The 11,525-nt window shown below is 23.7% G+C and overlaps 1 protein-coding gene across 1 annotated transcript; it reads right to left on the reverse strand.

The window, feature by feature from the left end:
- Window positions 1–3,068: 3,068 nt before the first annotated feature.
- LOC145843988 (uncharacterized) lies at window positions 3,069–10,901 on the reverse strand. The gene is made up of 9 exons (XM_082951290.1): window positions 10,483–10,901; window positions 9,228–9,301; window positions 8,947–9,121; window positions 8,138–8,235; window positions 7,396–7,454; window positions 5,035–5,090; window positions 4,921–4,974; window positions 4,638–4,772; window positions 3,069–4,405 (listed from the first exon to the last, which is right to left on the reverse strand). The coding sequence occupies exons 1-9, from the start codon at window positions 10,867–10,869 to the stop codon at window positions 4,289–4,291; spliced, it is 1,155 nt and encodes a 384-aa protein (XP_082807416.1). The 5' UTR covers window positions 10,870–10,901; the 3' UTR covers window positions 3,069–4,288.
- Between the last annotated feature and the right edge of the window lie 624 nt (window positions 10,902–11,525).

Below are 11,525 nucleotides of genomic sequence, written 5' to 3' on the forward strand. Positions count from 1 at the left end.
ACCTAAACTCTAATGTGCTCACTTTTTTATATAAAACTAAAATTTATGATTTTAATTATATATGATGAAAAAAAAGAGTGGTAACTAATAAACCAATGAATAACTTGTTTGTATTTTTTCATGAACAAAAAATTTTATTTTAAGCAATATTTAATGTATTTTAATAGTACCATCTTATTTTTAAGGAGCGAGTAAACTGATAGAGACAAACACACTATTACCACAATATGAATGAGGTAATTTGTGAAGCACAACTGATAATCAAAATTTGCAAAAACTGCTGACTTTAATGCTGCCAGAAAACACAACATATTTTTAGAAATCGATTTTTTGTTGATTAAATTGAGAGTGCTTTTATTTTTTTAATGAAAAATATTTATATTGTTTTCAACTAAAGTTTTATTTAATACAAATTCCGAAGTGATTATAGTTAAAACTGTTTTATCGATCGCATAGAAAATTTTCAAGCAACAGTTTTCTTTAAAATTTATTAGTAAAAAACATTAATTAAAAAATCCGAATATAAATTAACTTGGTAAAAACCAAAAAATAGCTTAGCTTCTAAAGATTTATTTTGAATGGTAGACTATTTGAGATCAGGTTTTCTTTTTGATTTTTCTGGTAGAATCAGCTGATTTTTTGGCGGTATTTTAAAAAAGTTTGACTCTTCAGCATACAAACTCTTATCTTTATGACTTACACTTTTTATATTTCATGGTTGTAGAATCAACAATTGAGTGAAAATTATTTTATTACAAAAAATGCAATGCTCGAAATATTATTTACATGAAAAATTTTAAGTATAAAAACACACTATAGTCAGTGTCAAATTTTAAGATATACATTAGTCTAAATAGAAATTTTTTTCATTAATTAAAATAAAAATTAGGAGCTGTAAATACACATTTGAATTTTAACAAAAATAAATAAAGACAACAAAAAACAACTTAAAAACAATAAAATTATACGGACAGTTACTTAACAATATAAGACTGAAAGGGTTTGAGAGAAGGGCAGAGTTGTTATCTATCTTTAAAACTTCAGTTAGAAGTCTTTAGACACGTCTTCATTTTTAACACACAATCAACTAACACCATTGACCGTCCCGGCATTTGCACAGTTCATTTCATTCAAATATTGCGTCACTTGAGGCGGTAGAATCATTAAACCTAAAAAATTATTATACAAATTTGTTGTATTTTAAAACAAAAAAAGCACTTTTAACTAACTATTCAAAGTTTTCAAGCACATACATGTAAAAAACTAAAATTTAGGTTGAAAACAGTTATTTTTAACACATATCTTAAAATCAGCCGATAAAATTTGTTCAAGATATAGAATATTGCAACAACGTAATCAGTCAATATATAAATAGTAAATATATTAGTTTAACAAAGTATGTTGATACGTTCATAAAAGTATTGTTGCATTGTGTTTTGATAAGTATTTTGAGAAATAACATACGATTTAATATTTAAAAACTACAAATCAGTAATTACAGATTACTTGTGGTTTCTTAATTAGTTCTTAAGCTACAAATATACTAAATGTTGTTAAATGGAATGTATTTATCATTAATACTTTTTATGTAATATCATAATTGTATTAAGAATTAAGTACAGTAAGGATAACAAAAATGTATGCACTGAATATCAAAAAAAGGAATGAATCAAACTTTTTTATTTAAATAATTATAATAAAATAAAAGAACAAAGATATAGTCGTGACTTGAATTTTCAAATACTAACAGAATGTTTGATAAGATTAATTAGAATAGATTGATTTTTTTTTTTATAAGTCGAAGTTAGCTATTATTTGGTATGAAATCGGATAAATTTGTCTCAAAACTGTATACTAACCATTTAGACTGCAGTGGTCTTCAAGCTAATAAAATTTTGTGTCGTTTGGTAGTAGCTGGATGACAGCTTCCTCCCCATCAGTCATTGGACTCTACAAGGGCTTTAAGCATTTCCATTTACGTTGTTACTTTATGATATTGTTTGTATAAGAATGATATGTTAGATTTAATACCAAGTTAGATCATGAGAGTAAAATGGCCAATAAACTAAAAGCTGAATTAAACATCAGGGTTAGTTTAACTTTCATATTGAACTATGTCGCATAAACTAAATAAATAAAATAACAAGATTTTTTTTTGTGTAATCTAAAAATTTCGTGCACCCCTAAATTAGTTTCGTGTACCCCAAAAAATTTTCGTGTACACTAGTGTGCACCTTGAAGACCATTGATCTAGCAATGCTCTAAATATATGTTTTTTTAATCGTGAATGAAAGCATTTGTTATGTAGAAAAATTTTAAGAACTATAAAATAATTAACAACTGTATCAACTTAAAAGGCTATTTTTAATGTTCTAAAAGTGTTATAAATATTATATTAAATAAAAATAATACATTTTTTGAACAAAATGTTGTATACTAAAATCTGAATGTGCACAGTATTTATTGTTCAACCTTTAACAATCCGTTGTACACAGGATAGAAATAAGTTTAGAACCCCTGCTCTTAAACGTTTGAAATATATTATTTAATGATGAATATTTAATAAAAAATTGGTGGTTACTTTTTAAGATGCAGAAATTATAAACATGTGCTGATTTATTAGTTTTCAAAAATTATTTGTAAATATTATAGTTTAATAATTTTTATATTGTTAATTACAATATTTTAACTTATATTTCTAAAGAAACGCGAAACGTTTTTATTCATTAAAGTTTGCTAGACATTCAATTGAAACGGAAATAAGTAATAAAAATAATATTATTATGTTTCATTTTATTTCTTCGAAAATGACTAATATTTGTTATAAATTAAGAAAAACATCAAACTTATTCAGCTAAGTGGTTATAAAGTTATGAATTTTTTGTAGATTTTGTGACGAGAATAAACTGTGAATTTCAGAAGTTTTATGTATCTTATAAGATTTTAAAACCACTAAAATTTATATTAAAACTGTTTTATTAATATACTTAAGTAAACCGGAAGTATAAACAGAAATAAATTTCTATGGCAAAAAGTTTATTTCACTTATTCACATAAAAATTTACATCATAAATTTAAATCAATTCAGAGTTAGTAAAAAAATGCTATCATGTTTAAAAGATTTCAATTATATATTATAATCTCAAGCTACAGAATAAAGTAATAAAAGCACTATTTTTAATCTTTATCTATGCACCAAACATTAAGTTGGAATAAGAGTAAAACTTTAAAAACATACAACCAAATCAAAAAGATAAGTTCTTAAAACAACAATTAAATTTTGGCTTAAAGATTTTGAGAAAAAGAAAACTAAAGTTTAACTGTTACTGTTTAAATCAATATATATACATTTAAAATTATAATTTAACTTATACTTCTTTAATAATGTAACATTATAAAGTACTCTGTAGATGTAAAACATATAATAAACTAGTTTTAAACACTTAGCAGTAAAATAACAATGATGAAATAAAATGATGCTAAACGATTTTATAAGTAATATAAAACAAAATGTTTTGACAATTGTTGGCACATAACGAAAACCTTATTATAACTTATTCAGACTATTTATCAAATTATTTCGTTTTGTTTTTATAACGAATTTTAAATCAAAAACATGTATATTGCATTGAAATATTACTTTATCTAGAATATTTAGAACTGTTTTGTACTTTCAAAATGTTTTGCGTACCTTAATACTTTTTTCTAAAAATTAAACTTCAACATGACACAAAAAATACACATTCACCTAAAAGTTCATTCAACAAAGTAAAAACGTAACACCAAACAAAGGGAACTAGAAAATCTTAATGATACATAATTAAAGAAGTTGATAAAAAACGTATGCATTTGCTTTTGAACGAAGATAAGGCATTTAAAAACTTGCGATCATTTTAAGCCACTTTCAAAAAAAGGTAAAAGAACTTTTAAAAGGTTTTATTTTTGAATTGGCACTGACAAGAAAAAAATTATAAAAAATAAAACAAAAATATATAAAATAAACAAAATACATACCTGCTTAACTAATTATTGAAAAATATATTAATCTAAAATATTATCTAGTTTAGTTCTATATAGTGGCACAAATATAAAAATTGCTAAACAATTTGTAGAAGTACAACTATTTGGTAAAAGAATTAGGTATAACAAAAACTTGATTCAACCAGTTTTGATTTTTCATTTTTTAAGCAATCAAATTGTAAAAAAGGATGGTGATATTTTAATTAAGAAAGTCATTAAAATATACTAAACTAATAATGTGATTATATCCAGTTTAAATTATATGTTTCTACTTAGTAAAAAATGCAGGTTCTATCAGGCTCAGATCAGTATTCAGATCAAAAGTAAAATTGTCAAATTCACTAAAATCATCGTTTCTGTCGTACAATTCTTCGTTGTACTTAATCTGATCATAGAATTAATATTAAATTCAATTAAAAAATGTTATAGATGTTTAAAATTGAAAAAAAAGGTCTAAATAAACCAAAATTTCCAATAACATAAAACTAAGTAAAAATAATTTTTTTAGTAATCTCCTTAAATCTTACTGCAATAAAATAAACATTAAGTACAAACCAGTTTAACGGAAATATAATTAAATTAGCTGAACAAAAACTTCTAAATTCTAATAAACTAACGTTGCCGTTATCCAATGTTAAGTGTGGGTGATCAGTAGTCCGAGGTCTAGTATTGAAGGTAGCTTGCTGCGTGCCAGTTGAAGAGTAAATTCTCTTGCTACATCCGACGTTGTTTGCTGGTCGCAGGTTATCTCCCTTTAAATTTTACTATAGCTATTATTTGATATATAATTTTAATGAGGTGAGTTTACTTTAATAAAAACTAATGGTTTTTAATTCTACGACGAGTGTTGGTTAAAAAATAGTATTCTTCAAACAAAGTAACAAAATAAAACAAACTAACTATCAACAGTCTTGTAAGGTTCGGCAGTTCTTTAGCTAGACTCCTTTCAGGGCCCTTAAAACAAATTATTGAATAATATAAAATTTAAAAGCTTTTTTATAAATTGAAACAAACCATCAAATATCTAGGAGTCATATTTTGTTCTGGAAATTCATCTGGAGTTTTTATATCTGAAATCGTTTGTGTTTTTTATTGATAAGAGAAACACTAATTTTAGGGTTGTCATTTAGGTAAAAATATTTTTTGATGTTATAAAAGAATAATGAAATCGTTGATTTTATGTAGATAATAACCGTTCATAACTATTAAAAGACTATGAGTTTTAAATAGTGCCACACAAACTAGATTTAAACGAAATTTTTGTGCTCTTAGATATACGTTTTAGTTTGTTTAAAATATTCTACATTTTAAAGCATCAAAAAATAAAATTAACTATTAATAATGAGTTAATTTATTTATAAAAGTATTGATTTTTTTGTATTTGATAAAAGCAAAATATAAAAATTTCAAATATCTTATTATTAGAATTTAGTAAGTTTGAAAACATTGTAACAGTATATTATAAAATTTTCTTTTTAGGGCAAACAACCACATAAATGTTTAATTATATAAAAAGTCTTTGTTAAATTTTATTAAAACTTAATGAAATGTAAGTAAATGTAGTTAAAAAATTGGAATGATTATTTTACTAATAAAGTACTGATTGAAAAAGGCTTAGTAATTTTTCTTTTACATTTCAAATAAAACAAACTTAGAAAAATGAATAAACCAAAATAAGAAAACTTATAAGTCAAGTGGTCGCTATCCACTTTAAAAAATGTGGAAGCAGGTAATAAAAAACGATAAAACTGATTTCTTGATTACAATACAAATGTGTTGGAAATACTTTTAAACAAATAGATAAACAGTCAAGTGTAATTCTAATATGCATATATGCTGACCGCAAACACACACGGCAGCTCACATGACTGCAAACCGCATTCAAGCGTACAAACATTTTCAAACTTTTGGCAATTTCGCAATTTGAACACTTTTTTTGTTATAAATTAGAGTTGGAGCACGTGAACTTTTGTTTAACTTCGCTCCTTTTCGCAATATTTGCATTTTAAAGGGTCTCAACGGCGTTGTTTCAATGTACCAAAGTTCAGCTTGGTTTGCTTAAACTCGTTGAAAAGGAAATAAGTGTTTTAAACGTTTTTAGGTAAAATCATTGGGTAAAATTTTTAAAATTAAGTAAATCAACTACAAAAAGTTTTTATACTTTTGTACAATTATACCTGTTTAAAACTAAGCTTACAAACAACAAACAATTTTTATTGCTAAAAGTTTTTGTTAAAACCAAAGCATACTTTCAATGTGGTCATAATACTTAATAATAAATATAATATCGTAAATAGATAAAAGTTTCAAACAAATATCAAAACTTTTTTAACTTATTTGTGAAATACTTATATTTCTTACTTATATGTTATTAAACAAAAGAATTAGTTTACTCGGAATTATTAGATGCTGTGAGATAAATAACAAATAAAAAAATTATTATATTAAAAACTGTATAATGATCATTTAACTAAACCTTACTTATTACTTTTAAATATATATTTAAAAATACTAATTCTTTAATTAGAAATTTACCAGGTTAAATTTTAAAAACTGTTTTTATTAATAATATTAAACAAAATCTTGAAGATTATCTAGGAAAACTACCAGATAAAACAAACCGAAAGATTACTAACCTTAACTTGTTAAATATACAACATTTAAAATTCAATAAAATATTAAACTTTTCTTTAGACATATCATTTTATTAACACAAAATAAAAGCTACTTATCTAAATTTATATATCTTATTTATAACTGTAAGCGTTTTTAAGCTAAATGTTTTTATTTTAGCTAATATTAAAATTATCTATTTTATGAAATAACCATAATACCTAACAATAAAAAGTTATATCTAATCTAAATTAATATATTACGTTTTTTGGTAGAGTAAAAGTATAATTTAGTGTAGGGGTGGGCAACGTTTTCAGTCGGCGGACCAGAGCATTTAAATTTCTAACCCACGAAAATTACTTAACTACCCATGCATTGCTTTCTAAGTTAACTCAAATATCTAATACAAGTTTCATGAACTTTCTTTCATAGCTGCATTTTTTACCCATTAATGGCGGCAAGTGGTGCCATTGAAGGGTGGAATAAATGAACAATTGTGAAGTAATCAATTTCAATCGTACAGGTTTTTACAATATAAACATCAACAATAATAAGTATTTCATATAAGAAACTAAATACATCTAATTTTTCTAAAGTTTTAATAATACATATTTTTTATTTTAAATTAGACTTTTAAAAGTGTATTACAGAATATTTTTAAAGAGTTGAACATAAACTTGAATGTCATTAAAAAAGTTATTGCTTTTTCATACGTTATAAAAACTATTTTCAATAAAAAAAAAGTAAAAATTATAAAATTACTTTGGTATTCTAAACCCATATCTTGTCCAGGAATAGATGAGAAACTCTCAGCTCGAATTCTGAAAAAAAATATAACAAGATGATTATCAACTTTTAGACTAGTTAAATTTTTCAAATGCTACACTAAACATATAATGTATTCTGTAAAACTTTTTTTTCGGCTTCATTTACTTTTGTTGGTAAATAAATTTTAAATAAATAGGTTTTGGTAAAAACATAGCTAGCTGTACAGTATATAATATTTCTTAAAAGTTTAATAATATTTCAAAAAAAAAAGTAGTATTTTAATACTTGTAATTAATCGTATGATCTCAGTGACAATAAATTAAGTAAGCATGTTCAGAGTAATTACTTTTCTACCAAAATTCAAATCAATTTAACTATAACAAGAAATAAAAACTAACTTTAATCATCTTTAGATGAACATTGGTTTGCCTTGATATTAATTTTCACAAAAACATTTTAATTAGTTATAAATTTGTAAAACAAAGCTATTAATATATTATTTAAAAAACAAATTTTAAAACTTTTTGTCTTTAGCAAAACCATTCTTGTCATTAAAACCAATACTATTATTCTAAACAACAGTTTATATACCAACTTATCTTATACTAACAGGGGATACAATATAACTCTACTTTGAAAAAATACATGAAAGCATAAAATAGTCCATAATTTTTTTTTTTCTGTCATAAAACAAAGTATTTTTAGAATTAGTTATACTTAAAAGTTTATTATCAACCTGTAGTCTAACTTCATATTGTTTCTAAAATCATGATAAGAGTCAGAGGTTGAACCAGAGCTTCTTTGAACATTGGACTTTGACATTTTCCGTTCAAGCTGTAAAATAAAAAGTTGGCTAAATTGTAGCTTTTTTTAGATACTACATGTACGCTTTTATATTACAAAAACAGTTAATTTCTTTAAATCTGTAAAACACACACAATTGATTTTTTTTTCAGTGATAATTGTAGTAAAAGTTACTTACATTTATTGTTTTGTTTTAAAATTGGTCTTTTTTTTATGGGGTAGCTTTTTTTGTTCAGGTAGTAAAAATTCTGACTAAGTTGCATTGATTATCAAAATACTTTTATCCAGTTACTATGTTTCATTTATAAAAAAATATGTAGTTGTGTTAATCCAATGTAAAACAAATAACATCAAATTATTAAATTAAATTTAAAATCATGTAATTTATTGAGTTTTTATCGTAAAGTAATATAATTCTATTAAGAAATAGGTATCAATTTACACATTTTATTAGTAATTTTATGACATTAAAACTTTTACAGATATTTTTTGCCTTTAGGCAAGAAAGCATAAAAAAGTTGCACCAAATAAAGAAAACACAATAATACATATTAATAACGCTAATATTAATTAACAGATAAAATTTTTATATTATCTAACATTGTTTTAATTTTAAAGATTTTGGCTGTATAAAGTGATTACTGCAAACCATAAAAAAAAATTAATTTAATAATGTTTTACCAGTTTTTTTTAAGAGGTTTCTAAGAAAGTAAACTGTTTTAGTTTGAACTCGAAACTAACATGTGATTTATCACAACCTTTTCTCTTGTTAGTTTCAGCAGCATTTTTTGTAGAATTACTTGAAGGTTTAATGATCTTAGGTTTTTGTTTTGTTTTTTTTGGACTAGGTTTCTTATTAGTTTTGTTTCTTTTTTCGGTGATTCTTTTTAGCTCTTGCTCATTAATAGTCCACCAACTAGTAAAATTTATTATAGCATGGAAAAATTTAAATAGTTTTTATTAAATAAACTTTTAAAAGTTAATATTTTATAACTTAGTGTTAAAATATTAGCTAAAAATACCTTGACCTTCCATTTTCTTCATTTTTGGTTTTCTCAAAAATTTTATGAAGACTCAAATTGTGTCTAACAGAGTTCTGTAAAATAAAAATATATTACTTTATATTTTGATACTTTAATAAGATTTATTGATGTAAAAATTAAAATTAACTTCATAAAAGTATATAGAGCTTAGGTTTTTTAATGTAATATTAGAAACTTAATTAGCATTTTTGTTTTAAGAACTATAAACTCAAAACAAGCGCAGAAATTCATAAAATAGCATTTCTAAATATTAGAACAAGAAACATGTCTGTAAAACAATAGTATTATTTTTTCATAGCTAAAAAAATAGTGGAAACTTGGTTAAAAAAATTAAATACATAACAGTGGTTATAAAGGTTACGTATATTTTTTTATACTTATGATGCAAGTTTTATAAAACATGATGATATGTTCTCAAACAAGAATTTTCTTTACATATTTTTATTTATTTCAGCATAGATACTTAAAATTGATTCAATATTTTAAAACTTAATATTATATAGAAGTTTCTTTAGTGAGTCTTATAAAAAAAAATTTTTTGTTAAAAAGAAAGAGTGTTGTAGTTTACTGAAACACATAGAAGACAAACCCATTAAATTTACAGACTGTAAGCTTAATAAAATAAGTTTTGATATTAAATAGTACCTTAGATATACAATCAGATAATAGAGTAAGGCTAACACTTATTAACTGGTGTACATATAACAATTAAAAACATTTTCCTAAAAAATACTACAAGAATGACAGTGACTTTTTGATTTAAAATGAAATAAATCAAATTTCATAGTAATTAACTTAAGCTTTAATTGGTTTAAAACATTTAACTTTTCTTTTAAAATATATAAGTATTCAACAAAAATGTAAACAATCATAGTTTTTTTTATTTAAGAACTTCAATAACTCATTTAAATTATATATTTATATCAACACTAGAAGTTATGCTTTACATATAGATATTATGAAAAGATTTTTTTAGTTCAGAATGATTACAACTTTGAAATTTTGTGTTAGAAATAAAGATAGTTTTATCATAACTAATATACTATTATTAAAGTATATTACAAAAAAATTATTATAATTTTAAAATTTATGACTTTGCAAAAACTTTAAATGTATACTTCTAAGTAAGGCTTTTTATAAAACCAAAATCCTTATACCTATTTCTGGTTATTACAAACATTTTTATTTTCTAAAACTTCTTTATCTTTCAATTAAAACAAAAGGAGAAACTAACTTTCCAGTTTCGAGATTCACTTGCAATACTTGGGTAATTTGTAAATATCCATTCATAAATTTCTGACAAAACTAGTTTTTTACCAGATGAAGATTTAATTGCTTTGGTTATAAGTTCAGAGTATGTTTCATCTCCCCAGGAATTTTTTGTTGACTTACAAATGCTGATTTCTTTGCTAGGTTCCTGTAAATTTTGACTTAAACTAAAGGTTCTATTTTCACTTTCAATACAAAAATTTTCGTAGAGTCCATCATAGTTATCAATTAACTTGTTTTCAGTTGATACTTGGTGAGTGTAAGATATTGGTTCTCTGTGTAATAATTGGTTACCCAACTCCTTGTTTACAGTTTCAGGACCATAATGAAAAGGGGTATTCTCACCATTCATAGATATATTTTATTTATAAGTAGCAAAAAAAAAGACCTGTAAAATAATAGAAAAAAATTAAAAGCACAAACTTTATACTTCATATACTTAGTATAACTATTGATGTCCTACTTAATAGATACACTTATTACATTTTGAATCTATATTAGGCTTTATTTTTTATGTCTGTTATTCTTTACAGAAACAAAGACCTGACAACATTTTATTGTCAGTGACATGCTATTAGGCAAATGTAAAGCAATTGTATACAAAATAAATTTATTTTAAAGTGTGTAAAAGTAAGTTTCTAATCTAATATATACCACCTCCAAATCAAACACTTTTAACTTATATATTTCTCTTTGAGTGAAATGTTGTAAAATCTAAACCCTATGGTGAACACAATGGACATAAATTACTTATAAGTAAACAAAAAAAAGTAACTGACTGTTAAACAGCTCAAAAAAAAGTAAAATATATTAGTTTATATATAAAAAGTGTAGTTCTCAAAGTATTCAGCATCCACATGTGTATCATTCCTGTTGACAACATAAACGAAACTTGATCAACTTTAGTGCTTCCTTCATGACTTATACTTCATTGTTTTTGTAAAATTTTTTTTTTATAATGATCTACAATGATCAAAGATTAACGAACTAACTTCTTTTATCTTTTAA

The sequence above is a fragment of the Thalia democratica genome, chromosome 9 (genome assembly GCF_965202585.1).
Source record: "Thalia democratica chromosome 9, ktThaDemo2.hap1.1, whole genome shotgun sequence".
NCBI classification, from domain to species: Eukaryota; Metazoa; Chordata; class Thaliacea; order Salpida; family Salpidae; genus Thalia; species Thalia democratica.

Excerpts from the sequence above, each read along its gene's own strand:
- LOC145843988 (XM_082951290.1), bottom strand. The coding sequence starts at position 10,869 with ATGAATGGTGAGAATACCCCTTTTCATTATGGTCCTGAAACTGTAAAC. Across the intron at positions 9,122-9,227 it reads GAAGAAAATGGAAGGTCAAG|TTGGTGGACTATTAATGAGC; the intron begins GTATTTTTAGCT and ends AAATTTTACTAG. Across the intron at positions 7,455-8,137 it reads AATATGAAGTTAGACTACAG|AATTCGAGCTGAGAGTTTCT; the intron begins GTTGATAATAAA and ends ATTTTTTTTCAG.